Genomic DNA, 22,693 nt, shown 5'->3' on the forward strand with positions numbered 1-22,693 from the left:
AGAGTAGCTGTCCTCTACCAAGTCCGGAGAGAAACGTTCTGCTGTGGATCTTCATAAAGGGTGCACTGATGGATGGCACAGCTTCCCCCCTAACATCACACCAGCGGATTCTACAACACATCTTTGTGTGTGTGTGGGGCGGCGGGGGGGGGGGGGTCTTAATGTCCTTCAGCATGGCCCATTGGCCTCATGCCAGCACAGCGGGGCCCAAGTACATGTCTCTCCAATGAACTGGCTTTGGTCCTGGGAGAAAATGTAAGCTATATTGAAAGAGATGATTTTTAGGCAGTTCTTCACAAGCATTGTATCTTGCTTTTGAGTTTTTAAATAAGAAATGCATAATAGCGTTAGGAGATTCTGGGGAAGGGAAATTCTTTCAGACCAAAAGCAAACACAATTACTTTGTCAGCCCTTAGCAAAGCAACACGGTCTCTGTCTTAAGGGGATCGCAAGGATGCCTAGGTCAAGCCTGATGACCAACTAAGGGAGTGTCTAGAAGGAACAAAATACTTTAGCAAATTTGTTACGAAGATTGTTATTTCCATTGTTATTTCTGTTTTAAAGCGTAATGGTGCATTTAGCATGATTTTCACAAAAATAGCCTCAACATTTGCAATTTGAGTTACATAATGCATGTGGTAAAGCTAAAAATAGTCCTCCCAAAAGATACCCACGTCCTAATCCCTGGATCTTGTATTTAGAGAAAGGGTCTTTGCAGATATGAGTAAGTTAAGGATCTTGAACCGGGGAGATTATTCTGGGTTATCCAGTTGGGCCCCAAATGCAACCACATGTGTCTTTATAAGAGAGAGGCAGAGGGAAATTGAATACAGACGACATAGGAGACAGAAAGGAGAAGGCAATGTGAAAACCGAAGTAAAGACTGGAGTAATGCATCCACAGTCAAGAAAGGCTGTCAGGAGGCAAGGGACAGATTCTCTCCCAGAACCTCCAGAGGAAACATGGCTCTAACAACATCTCAGTTTCAGCCCAGTGAAACGAATTTTGGACTTCTGTTCCCCACAGCACTGAGGAATAAATTTCTGTTGTTTCAGTCATCAAGTTTCTCGTAATTTGTTACAGCAGCTATAGAGAACTAATCCAGATTTTGGTGCTGGACAGCGGGTTGCTCCTGTCACAAATACTTAAAAATGTGAAAGTGGCTTTGGAGAATTGGGTTAGGAGTAGAGGCTGAAAGAGTTTTGAGAGGTATGAGAGCAAAAGCCTGGATTGCCCGAAGCAGACTGTTGATAGAAATATGCATGCGAAAGCTGCTTCTGGGAGGGCTCTCAGAGGAAGTGAGGAGCACCGAAGAGAAAGGTTTATCGATAATCTTCGAGAATGCACATTATCGTTGCAAACAGCATGTTGACAGAGCTGTTAAAGGCACTTCTGGCCAGAGCCCAGAAGGAAATGAGGAACAGGTCCCTGAAACTGGAGGAAAGGCAGTCCTTGCTAGAGAGTAGCAGGAAGCTTAACTGAATTACATCTTACTGGCCTGGGCAAAGCAAAACTTGTAAGCGATGACCTTGGATATTTAGCTGAGGAGATTTCCAAGCCAAGTGTTGAGGATGTGGCTTGATTTCTTTTTTTGCTGCTTCTCGTAAAATAAGAGAGGAAAGTGATAATTAAGGAAGAAACCATTAGAGAAAAAAGAGCCAGGACATGACAGTTCGGGGAGATTTCTTAGTCTATCCAGATTGCAGAAGATGCTACAAGTAGGAAGTTCATTGTTAAGAAAGGGTAGTCTGGAGAGAAGGCCGAGGGCTCCTTTTCCTGAAGAGAGTGGATGTGTGGCTCTTAGATCTACTCAGCCATCCAGCAGAAGCCAGGAATAGAGATGGGATTATCCTGGAGAGGTCTGTGGCCGTGACTCTTGTCTAATGGTGTGAATCCCTGTGACATACACAAAAGATCCACAAGGTTTTTGAGAATCTTATACCAGGAGGACCACCTCGACCTGAAAGGGACAGAGGACAAACTGAAAGAAGGCTGCAGAGTCCTGAAATTCTACAGGCAAGAACCAGGCTGATAACACTAACCACCCTTTTGATAGAAAGGAAAGATAACTCCAAGGGCAGAGTCTTGGACCCAGAGGCCAGAGACAAGGGCTCTGAAGCCAGAGCCAAGGACTCAGAAGGCAGGGCCTCAAGCTCCAAACCTTCAGACCTAAGAATTTACCTGCCTGCATTTTGAAGCTACTTGGAATCAGTGATTCCTTTCCTCTCTTCTTCTATCTTCCACCTCCTATTCCTCCCCTTCCTTCCTTCCTTCCTTCCTTCCTTCCTTCCTTCCTTCCTTCCTTCCTTCTTTCCCTCCTTCCTTCCTTCCTCCCCCCTCCATTCTTTCCTTCCTTCCCTCCTTCCTTCCTTCCCCCCTTCCTTCCTTTCCCCCTCTCTCCCTCTCTCCCTCCCTCCTTTCCTTCCTTCCTTCCTTCCTGCCTTCCTGCCTTCCTGCCTTCCTGCCTTCATCCTTTCCTTCCTTCCCTCCTTCCTTCCTTCTCTCCCTCCCTCCCTCCTTTCCTTCTTTCCTTCTTCCCTTCCTTCCTCCTTCCTTTCCCCATCCCTCCCTCCTTCCCTCCCTCCCTTCCTTCCTTCCTTCCTCCCTTCCTTCCTCCTTCCTTCCTCCCTCCCTCCCTCCCTCCCTCCCCTTTCTTCCTTCCTTCCTTCCTTCCTTCCTTCCTTCCTTCCTTCCTTCCTTTCTTTTATTTCTTCTTCTTCTTCTTCTTCTTCTTCTTCTTCTTCTTCTTCTTCCTCTAATAATAATAATAATACAGGGCAGTTACAAGAAAGTCACACAGAAAAAGATATTTAACATGAACCCTTCATCCCTTAAAAGTGGGTGGGGGGAGGGATGAGGATTTTTAGGGCGGTGAAACTCATCTGTATGATACTATAATGGTGGATACAGTCCGTATACATTTGTTCAAACGCACAGAATATACAACAGAATATACAATATGAACCCTAAGGTAAACTACAGACTTTGGGCGATTTCGATATGGCAGGTTCATCAGTTGTAACAAATGTACCACTGTGGTGCAGGATGTTAATCATGGGGGAGGTAGCAGGTATATGAGAAACCTATACTTTCTCTCAATTGTGCCATGAGTCTAAAACTGCTCTTAAGAAATAAAATCTTTAAAGAAATTAATACCGTGAGAGGGCAGCATATTTTAAAAAGCTATACAGACTTTTCTGACACTAAATGTGATGTGGAGTCTGTGTTCCCGGCCCGATTGATCTCTACAGCCAAGTCCCCGTTGTCAGCATGAACCTGCCTCTCGGGTCCGAGGCCTCCCTGAGCTGGGCCCCGGTATCTTGTGCTGCACACACATCCCCCACACAGCACATGCTCCGTGCAGGGTCTGCCAGAGCTTCGTCACTGTTAGGAGACTTAACCGAAACAGCACCCCCACAGCCGAGTCGAGTACCCTCGTCTCCATTTTACAGGCCAGGCACCTGAGGCAGAGTCGTAAGTAACTTGCCATACGTCATGCGCCTTCCAAGTGGCGGAGAGCAGACTCACATCAGTCGGTCTGGCTCCGGAACTGGCCCTCGTAGCCGCTCCACTGTACATGTATTTCCCACCAGCCCCCCAGCACCACTTACGGGCACGTGAGAGGAAGTGAAAACCTCTTTCTTCGAGAACGTCTGCCTAGAGAACTGATCTTACGTACCTTTAATATGAACACTGCCCGACCTTCCTCTAGTCAAGTCTGTCCGAAGTGGGTGTAAATAACAGCGGGGTAGGAGGTGCCGTTTGCTGTGCACAGCCACGTTGGAGAAGTACACTTTGTTGTGTGAAAACTCACTCGGTGAACGTCAAAACATACAAACCACAGCACGCTTCCGTTTAGATGAGGAATGAGTGGGTTTACCAGTGTATAGGGAGCTGAAGTGCCTCCCAAAGTTCATCTCAAAAAATCTGTCTCTATCCCATGGCTCCCAACATCCTCGACCTGCATCCGTCCATTGGAAACCAGGAGACGTGTGTTACCCCCTGGAATGGCCGTGGATGGAGTGTGGTGGGGGGAGGGTTCCTCACCCTCTATTCCTTTTCCTGTGGTGGTGGTCAGAGACTTATCACAGGTGCTTGGGCCATCTTCTTAAGGGCCCACATGCGCTCCGGGGAGGGGTCACATGACCCAGAGTCAGTGAGTTTTCCCAGTCAAAACCCTCAAAATTGATTGGAGAGGAGCCAAATCAATCCTGATGTCCAGTGGGTGACCGGTACCATGCCAGGGGGCCTTCTCAACCTGCAGGCTTCACCCCCACCCCAACAGGTGCTTCAGACTTCTCCTTGCAGACCCCAGGACATTCCAGCTGCCAGCAGTATTCTTCCCCCAACTTAAAACCTAAATATTGTCTTCAAGAGCATAGTCAGGGATTTTGTAGTGTTTGGTGACAGATGGTAGCTACAGTTGTGCTGAGCGTAGCGTAACGTAGAGTTGTTGAATCACTGTGTTGTACATCTGAAGCCAATGGCAGACTGGGTGTCAACTATGCTTCTGTTGAAAAGAAAATGAAGAACTAATGCCCACAGGAACTGTGCATCTAGAGGGAAGGTGCAACTTTTTAAACAAAGACTTATAGTACATCATTTGCCAGGTTTCTGTTTTTAAAAGAAATAAAGTGCATTTATGCTCATTTTTACTTGTACGGTTGCCATACTTGTTAATGTTTTAAAAATCTTTGGTAAAACTGTCTTTAGACTCAAAATGGAGTCCAGGCAGTTTTGACAACATTAGCTGGTGAATATTAAAAAAAAAACATATTGGGTGACTCAGTCGGTAGAGCATCTGACCCTTGAGTTCGGGGTCGTAGGTTCAAACCCCACACTGCGCGTGGAGCCTTCTTAAAACACACACACACACACACACACACACTGAATAACATTATGCATCTGAACTTGCCGTCTTTATGTAACTGCCTCTTCCTAACAGGGAAAAATTGAGGAAGCATTGAGTGCATTCCAAGAACTGGTTCGCAAATACCCTCAGAGTCCACGGGCGAGATACGGAAAGGCACAGGTATTCGAAAACCCTCCTCTGTAGAAAATGTTTTTGGTGTTTGTATTCTGTGTCATTCTTTCACTGCCCACTATTTTGCACTTCTCTTTTCTCTTGTAACTTATGTATAGAATCCATTTCTCATGCATATGTGTAAAGTCAAGCAAAAAATACTGTTGTAAAGGAGACAATTAACTTGCTATTGTGGCCTGGTGAATTGAACAACATTTTCCTGTCCTCCCTCCATCGGACTTCTCTCTGGTTTTCAAAAGAAGATCAAGAAGAATGCTATTGTCCTCAATGTCCCGTCACTGTCGTGCCCCATTCCTCAAAGTGCTCACTGAAGGCTCCTCGGAGCTTTAAGAACCTGTTTTGTAACTAGAGGCTGCAAGTGTGCTTAGGAAAGACGTGAAAATATAAAGTGGAATGTACTTTGTTTTCGCTGTGGTTTCTTTCCGCTGACTCCTTTCTCACCAGCTCCCTTCTCCCTACCTACCTCCATTCCCTCGTCTCCTTTCTTCTCTGACTCTTCTCTGACATCTTCCAGCTCTTTGTTTTGTGAAGCGTGTCCACATTCATCTATAATTGCATACACCCACCAGATGCCACATGCTCTTTTTAGACCCTGGGATTATCATAATGAACACTCTAGAGGTCTCTGTCCTTGTGGATCTTGTATTCCCGTGGAAGGTATTTTGAAGGCTACCTAGTCAAAAATTACTTAGAGAAAGCCCACTCTGTGCCAGGCCCTGTTCTGGGCCCTGCAGATGAACCCCTCGGCAAAACATACAGAGTTTTGTCATTGTGATGGCGAAGCCTAGGACAAGATAAGATATAATGCTTGTTAGTGGTAAGGGCTAAGGAAAACCTAAACAACAACAACAACAACAAAAACCCCCAAAAACCGCACAGCATACGATGTGGGAGGGAGTTGATATGTTGGATAGGGTGTCAGGGAAAAGTCTACCCGGGAGGTGACAGTTGAGCAAGGCCATGAGTAACTATATAAATAAACATATATTTAAGCATATTATAAGGCATTAAGCATAACTATATTAGATCATCTTATATAATACATATCATAAAGAAAAGAAAAGCATACCTATTAAGATTTTTTGGCTGCAGGTGATGTGATTTGAGGACGACAGGGCAGATAGCACTTTAGATAAGTTGATCAGAAAAGGCCACTCTAGCAAGGTGGCAAGTGGCTGAAATGTGACAAGGTTACTGAGGGAGCTGTGCGGGCCGAGGGAACAGCTAGGCCAAAGGCTGTGATACAGGGAAGCGATGTTGGCAGAACAAGCTCCAGAACGGCAAGAAGGGCAAGCTGAGAGACGGTGAGGCGGCACAGGTGAGGCCGGGGCCTCACGGATGGTATTTTCCGTGCCCCAGCTTTATGCACGGACTTGGGCATCTTGTTTTTTCGTAAAGATTGTTTTGGTTCCCGGTTGGGGAATAGATTAAGGGAACAAAAGTAGGAGCAAAGAAGCACAGGACAGTATTCCAGGTATACTCAAGGGACAGTGGCGTGGAGATAGGGAAATGGCTGGGGAGGCTTAATGTTGGCTTAGGTGTACAGGTCAGAGGGAGACAGGACTTGAGTCCTGGATTTTTGGTTCAGCCAGGTGAGGAAAGAGAGTGCTGGTTACTCACAGGGAAAACTGGGAGAGGAACAGATTGGGGAGGTAGGAATGAAGTCAAGAATTCACTTTTCATCCTGTAATCTTTGTGATGCCTGTCGGACATTCAACTGGACATGGCAAGGAGACATTGAATTTATGATGTCTGGAGTTCAGGATAAAAGCCAGGGCTGATACACAATGTGTCAAGCAGCAAAACTCCCACAGTCCCGCCTGGTGGGATGAGATTCTCAGCCCTACTGGGACACAATACCAAAACTTTCCAGACCAAGGAGAACCTGACATCACCCCTTTGGAGGGAGTCAGTGCCGTGACTTGTATATGGCACTCACATGGGAACTGACACATCTGTGGATAAAACAAACAGGTTTTGCTTTGAACTAAAGGCGGCCACCATTTGAGACCCAGTTGCTCAAATTCTTATCTTTCTATTAAACACTCACTTACTAAATTTTAATAAATTAAGTTTGTGAAAAATTAATGCAAAGAAGTTCCCCCTGTCCAGGGTACAGACCAGGGGTAGTAGACAGCAATTATATCATTTTTGTAAATTAATTTGGTCAGTCATCCTCCAAAATTGCTAAATTCATTGGTGTTAAGCAAGACAGAATGTGTTCATTACCAAAAGATGATGCCTGTTCAAATAAGTGATGGGCTTTGTTACCAGTATTGACAGTCATTTGATTAAGAAAGCATATTAACTAGAGAGAATAATGATGGATACACATGGTAATGTAATTTAATTGTGGCAAAAATTCTTTGTGTTTAGAATTTTTCTTTTTACGTGATGGTGATTGTGGGTGCCAGAGTCTAAATAAACTCAGTACTTTCGCACATGTGATTGTTGGATTCGTATCTTTATTTAACAGTAGGAATTTGAGATTTTGGCCTCAGGCGATATTTTTTTGTCCCTAAACTATTCTGCTACAAGGTGTTATTGATACTAATGTTAATATGGTATTAAGCAAAACTTAGGCATGGTAAATTAAATTTTAATAGAGTAATTTAAAAGAAATTTTAAATGCCTAGGAGTTTTAAAAATAAGAATTTGAAAGAAGATGGATTCCATAGGGAGGAATAAATGATGAATTTTTCATTCTTTGTTAGCAAATTAAACAATTTTGTGGGAATATCCCAACAATTTTTTTTTAATTCAGCAACGTTAAGTTAAATACAAACTATAATATCCATCATTTCTGAAGCAGCACTGATACTATGTTATTCTTTGGATCACCATGAAAATCAATTTTGACCAAGTTCCCTGAATATCAATACAAAATGTTAAATTATAAGTTCAGTTCATTTTATTATCTTACACAAACCATTAATGCCTCTGAGGCAGAAAATGACATGTTTCCTAGGAAGTTTGGATGGTTGAATTATTTCAAGTCAACAAAAGGCTTTGTGATGTTAACATCCTAGAACAAATGTTCTGTACCTGCCCAAACCATTTTACGTACAGATGCTAAGCTGATAGAAATAAATCTGTACAATTTTGATTTTCAAAGCAGTCTATTAGTTTCATTCAAGAGATTTTAAGAAGTATATGCCATTTTAATACTGATATTTTCCCAATTCTGGAAGTTGTAAGAAGTTTTTACCTCATTAAAATGAAGGAACTTGGGATAGGTGGAGGAGAGGGAACAAGGTATATAAACTTTATCATCTTTCTGTCTTTTCAGATTGAGTTTTAGTTAGATATTTATTTCAATTTCTCTAAAGAAGGATTATCTTGGTAGACATTTCTCCTTCCGCCAACCTCAAAGAGACCCTCCGGATCCAGGATCTGTTTGGTAGCTTGAAGAGACTGAGCTGCATGGTCTCAAAAGGGCTCTCTCAGCTCCAGGACTCTGTCATTCTGGAAGTTATCTATGAATAATCATGTTTTGGGGAGTGAACTCACCATAGCCAAACTCAGAGGAAACTGATGCCTAAACAGAAAAGCCAGTATGTGAATATACCGAAGGCCATAGGGGCAGGATGACCAGTGTGGGTCATTGACATTGGACTTGCTCACCTGGTAGATAAGTCTATAATGGAGACAGACCACTTACAGATATGAACAGGTAGATAGCAGTGTATTCTGAAGCTCTTTCTATCAATTTAGGGTGAACTGCCCCTTTTTCATCGGGAAATTTTCATCTAGAAAAATCATAAATCTGTCCACTTCTCTCTCTCTCTCTCTACTGCTTCAGTTCTAGTCCTCATCATCTTGGGACACTTACCTAATCAGTACACAGAACAAGTTATTCTTTGATGTGATATTTTCTGAAAAGTTCTCCACAGATATTTCATCAATTTGTGCCAATTCTTACTAGTTCTGATTTGGAACAGGGGAGGGTGGGTCGTTTTCTTATCACGCCCTCAAATTACGGAGTTGTGCTTCATTTTGGTTCTTCAGACAACTATATATTGACTGCAGCCCACACTTCATTTAGAAAAGGTAAACATGTTAAATAGGATATTCTGAGAAAACCCTTTATACGCCACTTTTAGCCTCTAACTGGTATCATTTTTCCTCAAATGGTAATCTTTGAATTATAGTGTACTAAATCTGATGGGATTTTAACTACCATTTTACACATTCTCCTCTTTATCCCTCTCATATTTCATTCCCCACTCTCAATCTCCAGCGAAGACTCTTGCTTATTTCACTAAGAAAATGGAAGTATCCAAAGAGAACTTCTGCATGATCCCACTACAGCACTAACAGCCTCCCTTCCCCTCCTGCCATATGCTCCGCCTTCTCTCCTGTTCGCATGGATGAATTGTTCTGGTCCCCTTTCCCAGCCTCTGCACCTGCTGAAGGACATCATTCTGATTTTTGCATTTCCTGCATCATCACACTTTCCCTCTCTACCAACTCTTTTGCATCAACTTAGAAACATGCTGTAATATTTGCCATTATTAAAAAAAAAAAAAATCTCTCCCTGGTCTCCACATTCCTCTCCACTTACTGGCCCATTTCTCTGCTTCCCTGTAAGGGTTGTGTGCACCTCCTTCCCTCCTGGTTTCCTCTGATCCTGCTCCATTCTGTTACGGGTCCCCAGTTGTCCCATAAAAAATGCTTTTACCAGGCTCATCAGAAGTGCCACAGTGCCCAATCCAGCATCATGACCAAGATGCCCAAGCTGATGGCCACTTCGAACATGATTGATCGCTCCCTCTTGTTACCTTGTGTCACTTTGTCACTTCTTTGTTGTTATTTTCTCCTTACCTTTCTTTCTCTGTGCTTTTTGCTGGTCCTCCCTGTCTTTCCAACCTCTCTCCTGAACCCCAGACTCCTATATGTACCTTTCTATCCAGTATCTCCACTTGGGTGTCTAATCAGTGTTGAGTTCAATAGGTCCAAAACAGAACTCCTGATTCCGAATGCCTACCAACCTGTTCCTGCCCTCTCCTCCCTTTTTCAGAGGACGGCAGTTCTGTCTGGTAATCGCTCCAGCCAACACCCTGGAGTTCATCCTTGACTTCTCTCCCTCCTCTTCTGCCACATTCAGACCATCTGCACATCTTTTGGCTCTGACCTTCAAAATGTATCTGTAATCCAGCTATCTCCTACCACCTTCATCCAAACCGTCATCATCTCTCCTTGTCTGGGTTCCTACTGGAGCATCCTCACTGGCCTCTGTGCTTCTCTGCCACTCTTTCGGTCTGTTCTCCATACCACTGCCAGTGTGGTCCTTTCGATCATGTCAAAAACCCCTGTTGTGGGGGCGCCTAGGTGGCCCAGTCGGTTAAGCGTCCAACTCTTGATTGCAGCTCAGGTCATGATCTCACAGTTCATGAGATCAAGTCCTGCTTTGGGCCATGCTGACAGGGTGGAGCCTGGCTTGAGATTGATTCTCTCTCCCTCTCTCTCTCTCCCTCTCTCTCTCTCTCTCTCTTTCTGCCTCTCCCCCTGTTCATGTGTGCGTGCTCTCTCTCTCTCTCTTAAAATAAATAAACATTAAAAAAAAAAAAACCCTGGTGCCTTTCCATCTCACATGGAGGTGCTGTAGTGGAATTGGCAATAGCTTGCCAGGTTCTTCGCTGCCTGACCATCACCCTTCTACTAGTCTCCTCCTTGCCCCACGCCTGCACCTGCCTTTCCTCCACCCGTCACTTCTCCCGCGGGGCCTTGCTTTTGCTGTTTTCTCTGCCTTGGAATGTTCTTCCTCCGGATATCCTCATGCCTCACTCCCTCACTTCTGTCAGGCCATCCCTGCTCACCCTGCCTAAACTAACTTTTCCCAACCACACCGGGGCCAGCACTCCTGAGCCGGCTGCATTTTTGACCCACAGCATTTATGGCTGCCAGGCACATGGTACTTTCATTTGTATGTTGTCTTTTTCTTCATAATGAAGCAGAATGAGAAAAGGGCTTTGTGTTGTTTATTTTGCCTGCCAAGTGGCTCTCGGGTAATAGCTGTTGAATGAATGAGTGAACACACAAACTACTGAGACAGTAGGAAGTACGGACTGGAGCTCTGTCTGTGTAATGTTAATATATAACATGATACAGATCTCCATCAGCCCAGCGTATATTAATTCCTCTTGCTTTGATGGCATTTTTCCTCCTCTGCAGCTTGATAGCTAACCGGTCTTCGTGTTACTTAGATAGCATGTTGTCTTGCTTTTTTTGGTTTGCTTTTGAATCGCTTGAAAAGGAGAAAATTTTAATGTGTCTCAGATTGCTTTTGATGCATGTCCAGAAATTAAGTTTGCATGCATATTTTGGGTGATTACAAATATATCTTGTCATGGGACATTTATCCAGTGTGGGGACTTCCTCTAGTGTGAAGACGATCTGGCCGAGAAAAGAAGGAGCAATGAGGTGCTTCGTGGGGCCATCGAAACCTACCAGGAGGTGGCCAGTCTGCCCGATGTCCCCACAGACTTGCTGAAGCTGACCTTGAAGCGGCGCTCAGACCGACAGCAATTTCTGGGTAAGATGGAGTAAGAGTTAATTCAACAGCAAATGCCATGCTGTATATTCTTAGAAGAGTGTAGTTACCTGGAAGGGAACCTGACTTTCACAACTGATTTCGCATAATTTACCTGAAAGTGTCCCAGACGGAAATGGCAGTCCTAACCTTAATACTTAGAAAGATACAGATGGTATTTTACCACCTTTTCCCCCCCCACCCCCCCACCCCATTTTAAAGCTAGGCAGATGGGATGCTCGGAGGTTGGATAATTTGCCTAAAGAATCATAGCTAATAAACTAATAGGTCTGGAATCAAAAACTCTTCCTGCGGTGCCAGACTCTTCTCTCTTAACCATAACAAATTGATTCCTGGAGGTTGAAGTTATAAGTGCAACAGTTTTTATAGAGGGAATATTAGGAGTTCCAGGCACTAAAAATTTTGCCTGCAAAGTTTGACTCCATACCAAGGGAAATGATAGGAAAAAAACAAAAAAAAACTTCTTAAAACCACTAGGTAAATTTGCAAATGCTTTGAAAAGAGCAGCATAAAGCATCCTCTCTGACCCAGGTTCCCATGCCAAAGGCAGATAAGACTAGCTCTAACCTAACTTCATTATTATCAGGCTTGTAATTCTCTCCCACCTAACTTGTCATCAGTAAACCAGATGGAAGAATCTAGGCCAAGTGTAACTGCTCAGGTGGGTGCTAGTGGCTGGGTAAGTTACATGAATAATTATTGATGTCACTAGGAGAGGCTCATATAAGTAATATTGGAAGCCAGCTGACCCTGTTATCAGATAGGAACAGAACCCAAGTTATGATTAGAAACTAGAAGGCCTGTTAGACTTCTATTCAGAAGAGCCAGTCCAGAAGAAGATAAGCATATGGCACCCACACAGGATGGAAAAGGCAAGGGTGCCACTCATTGGAGGCACTTGCCTTAGGCATAAAATCAGTATTACTGAGTGTTTTTCTTGCCTCAGTCTCCAATATGGCTCTGTTAGGCACTATTCACTTAGTCTGCCCTTAAAATGTTGATATTTCTTTCATTGTGGATTTTTTTTAGAAAGAATGCATAAAAGTATCGCTCATCTTGATTACTGCATTTTTGGCAGCCTCTTCAACTTTGCTTTGAGTATCTCACTTGCCTCACCTTGTTTCTGGCCCCAGTGGAAAAAGACTGACTACAACTAAATCTAACCCCCTTCTAAGCAGCCGTCCTTCAATACTTGAATATAGTCTTTTTCCCCAAATGAGAATAAGGCAAGTTCACGAGAGGAGGCTCTGTGAGGAGAGGGTTACAGGGAGAAGATGTTGTTGAAGGTGACAGGGTGGTGAAGTTTACTCACAGTGGAACACAGCTGGGTGATGCAGCGTGGAAGGAACAGAGATGGTAGCCAAAGGGATTTTCCATCTGGGCCTTTGCAGTGGTCAACAGGGGAACTGTAGGAGCAGAAGAAACAGACGCATCTCAGTTGGGCAGGTATGGACGAAGGGAAGACTGGAGTCAGATTTGTTAGTGAGGGAATGAATAGCTCAGCACATCCATTCAAGATTGGCCGGCAGAGGGGCAAGGCCATGGGATAAACTGGTGATGTTTTAGGCCGAACAGGTTAACTGTTAGCAGGACGTACAACTGCATTAGCCTGACATCCCATCATACTCTTGGCTAATAAATACTTCGTTTGTGGGCGACTGAGCCCTTTAGGGAGTTAATTTTGTCATGTATACTAGCCGTCTTTTGCACATTTTCCCATATTCAGTTTATTCCTGTGTGGAGGAGTAGTGACAGTTGGCCCCAGAAATTTTAAATTTCCATCCGACAGCCTTAAAAATCGACCAGAACTAGGGTTTTCATGATGCCTGTTGTGCATAGTATCCTATCGTCCACCAGAGGGTCCCATAATACCAGGTGATGTCTCCTTCGCTCCGTGACTAGGTTATTCGTTACCTAGAGATGAGGACAGTCTTATTTGGAAGCAGCTGCAGAGGTGTACCTCAGTGCCTTTTCAAGTTCCATACAAGGTGCTAGACTCGAAATCTGTTAGACTTTTTATCCGTTCTCTATTCATAATCTTGAAGTTAATCATGATAAACCAAAGATACACCAGTGAGACATTTTTTTTACAAGGAATTGATAAAACTTTTCAAAGAGGGAATTCGACGTAAGAAAAATGTTGACGGATTTAGAAAATGAGAATGTCTTTAAAATGTGTATAATCAATATTACATTTACTATCTACTTATAGAAGTTGTTGATAATCATCGCAATTGCATGATGAAAGCTGAAGAGGCCATCATTAAAACTGTATGGTCAGATTTAAGCTGGTCTCAGGGCTCTATTGAGTAGTCTCTTGTGATTCACACTCTCAATACAAAGATATATTATTGATGTTGGTTGGTTTGTTTGTTTCTTCCTACCAAATCAGGTCATATGAGGGGTTCCCTGATTACCCTACAGAAGTTAGTTCAACTATTTCCTGATGATACTTCTTTAAAGAACGACCTTGGAGTGGGGTACCTCTTGATAGGAGATAATAACAATGCCAAGAAGGTTTACGAAGAGGTAAGCAAACAGCAGTCTCCTGTTAACTACATCAGATTGTTTTGAGCAAGAAGTTTTAATATTATTGTAAATCGCATTTATTGCACCCAATCTCCTGTTTTCTTTGTTTTAAATTAGGTTAAGTGGAATGTAAGCATTATTATGTTGACATATTCGAAACTTTGTTTTCATCCCTTTTTTCCCTTAATCAGAAAAATGTAAATTTTAATTCACACTTGGTACAGCAAAACCTTCAACTTATAATTGTGATCGTTTTAAAACTGTATTTATCAGTCCACAGACATCCTTTCTGACAGTGTGCTTCGTGACAGGAAGTGAAACTCCATTTTTCCATGAACGTTAAAATACATAGCCTTTTCCTTTTTTCACAAAAAGTCCGATCTACAGAGAGACTACAGACCAGGAGCCTTTCAGGCATGTGGAGTAAATTACTCACCTCTTGGAGGGCAGTGACTCTTTGATCCTCCAGCAGGGATGCCTTTGAAGGGATTTTTACCTTATAGTGGTTATTTTAATAGATAACCTCCAAGTCACAAGTAACTATAAATCTAGGAAGCTGTGACTCCTTCAAGCAATAAGGAATTCATTTGGTATAAATAGGATACCAAATGAACTTTGACACGGGAGAAAGTTAATGCATCTATAAAAGAAAAGGAACACATTTACCTGTTATTCTTTAATTTAGGTGTTTTGGTCCATGGGTTTTAAGCTCGTGTGCTTTACCTCAAAGTGCTACTACTCAGTGATGCAATATGATTCCTCCTGATTGTTTTTTTTTGTAAGTTTATTTATTTTGAGAGAGAGAGAGAGACAAAAAAGAGAGAGCACATGCATGAGCAAGAGGGGGAGAGCAGAGAGAGGGAAAGAGAAAATCCCAAGCAGGCTCCATGCTGCCCACATGGAGACAGACTCAGGGCTCGAACTCATGAACTGTGAGATCAACCTGAGCCAAAATCAAGAGTTGGCTGCTCAACCAACTGAGCCACCCAGGCACCCCAATTCCTTCTGTTGTAAAAATGCTGTCAAAATATGGTGATTTCATACTCAGGCTAGGGACTGGATCTATTCACAAAGGGATGCTTTCTCCCTTTTATTGGTGTTGAGGCTTAATTGAAAATCATTGAATTTCAGAACAATTTTCTCTTCTTCCTTCTGATAATTTTTATATTTTCTGAAGGCTGCTGAATTTTTAATATGTAATATTTGAATTTGTAATATAATATTACACATTTTATAATATGTGTAATATCTGCATAAAGTAGATTGATCCTACAGCATTGAAAATTTGTGCCATTCGCTAAAATACCTGGTCCAGGTCCTACAAGAAGTCCATGTGGGTTTGTAGTTGCTAGTGACCAAAAGCTAATGCTTAGTTTTGTTTAAGAGACATATCATGCATTTCACAATTCAGGACCTTATGAATATAAGAATTTTCCACCTATATCAGAATACCTAGATATACCCATTATCCTGACTATCCTAGAAGCCTCAGAGATGGAATTGTAGATTTCCTTCTTTCTCTCCTCCTTTCCTTCCTTCCTTCCTTCCTTCCTTCCAAAAATCATGAGCAAATATTGACTGCATACCAAGTAGATTTGAGGTTAGGGCAGGATCTGAAAGCATCCTAGATTCTCCCACTCACTATGGATTTCTTTTCAGAACCTTCCTTGAATATATTCATTGTTTTTACCCGTTAGTAGATGCCAGATATGTGAAACATTTTAATGCATCTTGAAAAATAATGTTTTTCTATTGTCATTTATATGTTTGAAATCATAATCTCATCTGAGTAATCATAACAAGATGCAGAAAGTCTAAAACAGGGCCATATTACACAATTGAGTGGGTTTCTTCTTAAAGAAGCATTAATAGACTGGAAATATATGTGAGGTTTGCCTTTTCTTCCCGCCCCTCACTTCTGAGTTAATAAGCTACGTCTAAGGCATGCTCTTTCCCTACCCAAGGTTGATCCTGATATGTCTGTGTCTCAAAGGTCATTTTCAGAAGAAATTTTCTACTTTTCTTCATGTTGATTTTTGTCTTTAAGTAAATTTATAAAAATCAAGTCATTGTTGGTTTCCTTTCTGGGATTTTCTTTTTCTTTTCTTTTTCTTTTCTTTGTTGCTTTTCAGTTTCAACAAGACTTTGCTTTACAATGGTTTGATGTAGATTGCTGACAGCTGTAGTTTAGAGATGACCGTCATTCACCTTGGCATTAACAGTTAATCAAGCCACCCGTGTTCTAGAGTCTAGCATTTTCCCGATTTTTCCCTCCATTCACTTAGCCCACACGTGTTGATTGAAACTCACACACGCCAGCTTGGGAAATGGTAGTTAAGGAAACAAACCTATGGTGTGAGTTCATGGACTTTCAACCTGATGTCAAATCCTAAGCTTCCGTTAATTTACCCTCTGAATATCTTTCAAATCCACTCTCTTTTTAACCCAAGGTCTCATCCCCTCTTGCCTAAACTAAGGCACATTTATCCTGTCCAGGCTTGCCGTCCTCCAGCCTTCATCAACACAAAACACAAATCAGACCATCCCACCCTTGGCTTCAACTCCTCATTGGTTCGCACTGCCCCCAGCAGTGGTCTTCCCACATGCCTGGTTGCATAGCCTTCCAGTGAAACAGGCTCAAGCAAAAACGTGCGATTTGTATGCTTAAGTATTTATGTATGGTGTTTATTTAATAATACAAGATAAATGTTAGGTAGTAATGTACATCATGAAAGGTGCATGCCCCCAAATAAGTTTTAAGATGAGACGAAGTCTTCTAAATACTCTTAAGTTTCATTAAATTGCAAAAAAAAAAAAAAAAAAATCTAGTCACTGAAAATTTTCTATTTTATTTAAACTTTTTTTATTTTCTTTTCTAATGATAAAATTTAAGAGAAGCCTAATGCAACCAACAAGGGAGACAGATAAGCACAAAAGGCAGAAATCATTTGCAGCCTCATTGTCACATGCAGACCACCATGAAAACGTGTGGTATGTGTCCTTCTAGTCTCTTTTCCATACACAGAACATACACTTGTCTTTTTTAATTAAATTGGTTTATATTAACCATACTATCACCGGAATTTTTATAAGTGAATAAATATTCTTCTAGAACCTCATTTTTAGTAGCTACCAAGTGTTCCTTCTTAGGGATATATCATCATTAACTAAACTGCCTTGGCTGGATAGGTTATTTCTAATTTTTTTTTAACATCTTTTCATTTTTGAGAGACAGAGACAGAGCCTGAATGGGTGAAGGGCAGAGAGAGAGAGAGACAAAGAATCTGAAGCAGGCTCCAGGTTCTGAACCGTCAGCATAGAGCCTGACGCGGGGCTTAAACCCACGAACCATGAGATCATGCTCTGAGCTGAAGTCAGATGCTTAACTGATTGACAGATTGTTTCTTAACCTGGATAGGTTATTTATAATTATTTTGTTGTAATAAACAATGCTGCAATGAACATATTGGTACATATATCTTTATGTATTTTTTTTATTGGAGTATAGTTGACACACAATGTTACATTAGTTTCAGATGTACAACATAGTGATTCAACAACTTCATATGTTATGCTAAGCTCATCACAAGTGTAACTGCCATCTGTCACCACACAACACTATTACAGTACCATTGACTCTATTCCCTGTGCTGCCCTTTCATCCTCGTGATTTATTCTATAACTAGAAGCCGTACCTCCCGCTCCCCTTCACCCATTTTGCCCATCCCCACAGCCCCATCCCCTCTAGCCACCACCACTTTGTTCTCTGTATTTATGGGTCGGTTTCTGCTTTCTTTTTTTGAATTTTATTTATTTATTTTTGAGAGCGAGAGAGAAAGAGAGTTGGGGAGGGCAGAGAGAGAGAGAATCCCAAGTAGGCTCCGCACCATCAGCGCAGAGCCTGACGCGGGGCTCAAACTCACAAACCGCGAGATCATGACCTGAGCAGAAGTTGGTCACTTAAGCAACTGAGCCACCCAGGTGCGTCTCTGCTTTTTTTGTTTGTTTTGTTTTTCAGACTCAACAGAGAAGTGAAATCATACGGTATTTGTCTTTTATCTGACTAATTTCACTCAGCCTTATACCCTCTAGGTCCAACCGTGTTGTCACAAATGACAAGATCTCATTCTTTCTCATTCTTTTTTATGGCTGAGTAATGTTCCATTGTGTATATATACCACATCTTCTTTATCCATTCTTCTATCGATGGATACCTGGGCTGCTTTCATAGTTTGACTATTGTAAATAATGCTGCAATCAACATAGGAGTGCCTATATCTTTTTGAATTAGTGTTTTTGTTTTCTTTGGGTTAAATACCCAGTAGTACCCAGTAGTGAAATCACTGGATTGTGTGCTAAAGAACAAATTGATATTTTAATGATATGTATATGCAATACTATTTGTAATTATAGGATTTGGGTTTTTTGTTTTTTTTTTCTTGGCACTGTGCCATGCAGAGTTTATACTGGAAGCAGAAATATCAACTATACTTGTTTTTTGTCACTATCTCTGTTGTGTGTGTGTATAAAGAAAAAGAGACAGAATCTATATAGTATTATTAATATTAATCTCAATTTTATTTTCTCAGGAACTTTATAAAGCCACTTGTCATATCATGAGGCTTTGTTGATTGCCATTAGATAATATAAGCCACACGTTCATTCTCCATCTACATGTAAACTACAATAGGGACAGGACCTTTTGTGATTTGCCTTCTGTCCCCTTTTTTCCAGTCTCATTCCCTTTTGCCATTCCTGGTCCATTATTCTTTTCCACTCACTTTCTCCTATGCCTTGAGTGCCTCCTCCCCCACCATCCGCCGTCTTCCCTTTGCCTGGTGAATGCCTGAGCACCTTTCAGACCTTGCTTTTGCCACACCAATCCTAGAGCGAGCAAGGTACTCCTCCTCTTTACCCCCCTGCATGCCTCGTGTCTATCACCATGTCGATTATCACTGTCTGCTTGTGAATCTGTCTTCCTCCCTTGACTGAGACTTCCCTTGAGAGAAGAGTGTATCTCATTTATGCTTATGTGTCCAGAGCCCAGAAGAACTCTGTATATTCTAAAATATCTGGCAAATGAATACATTTGTTAATTACCTGAGAGGATGACTGTGGGTCTGAATAGATAGAAATGTCATCTGTGTGGTTGCAATCGTTATAATAGTCCCCTCATATAACAGTCCCCTTATGCTGGCAGAAACATGAGTGGCCTCAACTCAGTTAAGTTCCAGCAACGTTTATTGTACTCTTGCTCGGTAGCAGGTGCTTGGAAGGTGAAGAAGAAACAGAGTCTGTGCTTTCAGAAATCTGGTTAGGAGGAAAGCCTGGCACTCACTCATCCATTCAGTTAGCACAGCTTTCTTGATGACCTGCCATTTGTTGGGCACCGTTGTAAGCCCCGGGGATCAGCAGTGAGTGCAGCAGACAAAATCCCTGTACAGCTGAGGCCTTAGCGGGAAGAATAAAAGAATAATAAGTCAAATGGTGACGAGCACTGTAAAGAAAAGAATCAGCGTAATAAAAGTCAAGAGAGTGACTAGTAAATGGGAGGTTGGTTCTGTTTTATATGGGGTGGTTGGGGGTTGGCTTCACCAAGATGGTGACCTCGGAGCACAGATTTCATCAAGGTGAAGAGTGAGCCATTTCCATGTTTGGGAGAAGACTTTTTGAGGCAAAGAAGTGCTGCACATGCAAAGGTCCTGAGGCAGGGGTGCCTTTGGCTTGCTGTGCAGCAGCAAGGAGTCCAAGGTGCCTTAGTTTGGCTGGTGGGAGGGGCTTAGGAGAGGAAGCAGAGCGGTAGAGAGGCCCAGCTCAAGGGAGGCCCAGGAGACCATTCCCTAGAACTTAGTCTTTTACTCTGAGTGGCATGGAACCCATCTGGGTTCTGAACAGAAAAAGAATGAGGTCTGACATAGGATTTAGTGAGCTCCTTCAGGGCCCCTGTGGAGAACGGGCTATAGGAGAGCAGGCTGGTGGTGCAGAAGGTCAGCAGTTAGGAGTCTTGTGTGAGAACACAGGGGAGAGGTGACAAGGCGTAGAGCAGGGTGGCAGTGATGAAGGAAGTGGCGGGGGCATGATTCTGAATATATGGGGAAGGTGGTGCTGACTGGATTTGTGCGTGGAGGAGGTGCAGGACCAGACGGGAACCGAAAATTTATAAAGTATCAGCAGTATGCACTGTGGACTCTTGAAGGGCAGGGCGTCCCCTCTCCCTTACTCACTTGGTCCTGGGTACAGAGCCCAGGCTGGCTGCTACTCCCTTTCCCCACTCAGGCTGAAGGATGAAGAGAAGCTACGGGATATTCAGGACATTCGTCTTACGCGCACTCAACTCAAACCGTCGGCTTTCGCTTTTGTTCCATGAATTAGTTTGTCTGGGCAGCTTCAAAGGGGAATGTTGTTGTCTTGCTTTCTCCCTGCTAATAGTTAACTTGGAGGCATGCTGCATAATTTATCTTTAATCATAATAAATGCATATGATAATAGGGATTCGATGTATATTAAATATTTACTTGGGTTTTATCACAGAATATTGGATTTGCTTGTCACTTTGTCCTCAGTCCTTTTTTTTTTTAATTTTTTTTTTAATGTTTATTTATTTTTGAGACAGAGAGAGACAGAGCATGAACGGGGGAGGGTCAGAGAGAGAGGGAGACACAGAATCCAAAACAGGCTCCAGGCTCTGAGCTGTCAACACAGTGCCTGACACGGGGCTTAAACTCACGGACCGCGAGATCATGACCTGAGCCGACGTCGGCCGCCCAACCGACTGAGCCATCCAGGCGCCCCTGTCCTCAGTCCTTAAAACGGTCTGGGCATTCAAGAAATTTGTGTTAAATAAATGGATTGTGAAATTTAGATTGTAAAAATCTAAATTGTCTCTTATTTAAGGCAATGTGTAAAGCACGTACATAACGAAAGGTATAATAACCACTCAGAGTTGACTTTAAATACAGCAAATTTAAAGCAGTTTTTCCCTGATCCCTAAAAAAAATATCCAGGTCATATCAGTTGACACAGACTTTGCTGATTTGCATTGTTCAATTGATGCTTTAATGGTCATTGCCTTTTCATTGTAGTCTTCATTCCTTTAAAAAAATTTTTTTAATGTTTATTTTTGAGAGAGAGACAGAGTGCGAGAGGGAGAGGGGCAGAGAGAGAGAGAGGGAGACACAGAATCTGAAGCACACAGAACTGTCAGCACAGAGCCTGATGCGGGGCTCAAACCCATGAACTGTGAGATCATGACCTGAACCAAAGTTGGACTTTTAATCAACTGAGCCACCCAGGCACCCAGATTTCTTCATTCATTAAGAATTGATGGATAGATGTACAAACTTCTTGAGTTGACAAGAAATGGGGGTATTGAAGCCGAATATCGCAATGAGACAAAACACTGTAGTGTTTTAAGCTGTAACATCATAATGTGGACCCAAGCACAGCAAAGCTAATTAAAATTTCTTTTGACAGTCATTTGTAGAATGTGTATCAGTCACAATAGCTTTCCATTTTCTTTGAGTTTAGGTTCTGAATGTGACGCCTAATGATGGCTTTGCTAAAGTGCATTATGGCTTTATCCTGAAGGCGCAGAACAAAATTGCTGAGAGCATTCCCTACTTAAAGGTAACTATCCCTGCCTTTCGTCTTTTTTTCATCTTCTGATTCCTTTGAGTCATTTGGATTCCCTTGATTATGCATTGTCAACTAATTGGCATGCACCGCGGAGTACTTTCATCTTCAGAATGTACACCCTCTGACCATGACATTCATGGGCAGTGATTGAGAGTGTTGGATGTAGAAATGCCAACCATACGAGCAGAGATTATTTGGAAAAGACGTTATGAAGAAATTCCTAAAACTGTAGTTACTAGTTTTTATTTAAATGGGAAAGGTAGATCAAAATTACTAATGTAATACTTTGGAATATGGGCAATGCATTAAATGTTCCTTTTACAATTCAATTATACGTTCAGTCTAGGTTGAACAAGGGCTCATGGCAACCTACATAAAGTATGGTAACAAATGGCACCTGAATAGGTCAAACCCTAAAAAACCTGATAGCTCAGGTTTAATACCTGAGCTCAGGTTTAATACTCAGATTAAAATATGCTGTCATTTTTTTTTTCCTTGTATATCTAATTGAATCCTTGCAGATGCACCAGAATCACATTTGGTCTAGCTAAGGGCTATTCAGTAGGACTTTCTGTCACAGTGGGAATGTTCTTTGTTTGTATGTTCCAGTATGGTAGTCATTAGCCGCATGTGGCTATTGGGCAACTGAAATGTGGCTGATGTGACTGAGGAACTGAATTTTTAACTTTCATTTTAATTTAAATAGTAACATGTAGCTAGCAGCTACCATATTAGACAGGTAGCTGGTGGAATACCTATGAACTTTTTTTTTTTAAGTAGCAGTATATATCACACTTCCATGATCTCTCTTTTTCACATGACTTAAATCAGAGCTCTCAAATAGCAATCCACTGATTGCAAATAACTTGCATATTTTATTTGGCCAGCACAGTTCTATTAAAAACAATTTTAAATTGCTTGCTTTAGTTAAG

The 22,693-nt window shown here is 42.1% G+C and overlaps 1 protein-coding gene across 4 annotated transcripts in view; it reads left to right on the plus strand.

The window, feature by feature from the left end:
- The window catches only part of ASPH (aspartate beta-hydroxylase), a 222,155-nt gene that overhangs the window by 148,656 nt on the left and 50,806 nt on the right, over positions 1-22,693 (plus strand). For all 4 annotated transcript variants that reach the window (XM_086695803.1, XM_086695807.1, XM_086695804.1 and 1 more), the window contains 4 exons: positions 4,946-5,032; positions 11,429-11,579; positions 13,990-14,126; positions 21,654-21,752. In XM_086695803.1, coding sequence (XP_086551929.1) covers positions 4,946-5,032; positions 11,429-11,579; positions 13,990-14,126; positions 21,654-21,752 — 474 coding nt within the window. The remainder of the gene's footprint in view (positions 1-4,945; positions 5,033-11,428; positions 11,580-13,989; positions 14,127-21,653; positions 21,753-22,693) is intronic.

The sequence above is a fragment of the Puma concolor genome, chromosome F2 (assembly GCF_028749965.1).
Source record: "Puma concolor isolate L17-30 chromosome F2, mPumCon1.1.hap2, whole genome shotgun sequence".
NCBI classification, from domain to species: domain Eukaryota; kingdom Metazoa; phylum Chordata; class Mammalia; order Carnivora; family Felidae; genus Puma; species Puma concolor.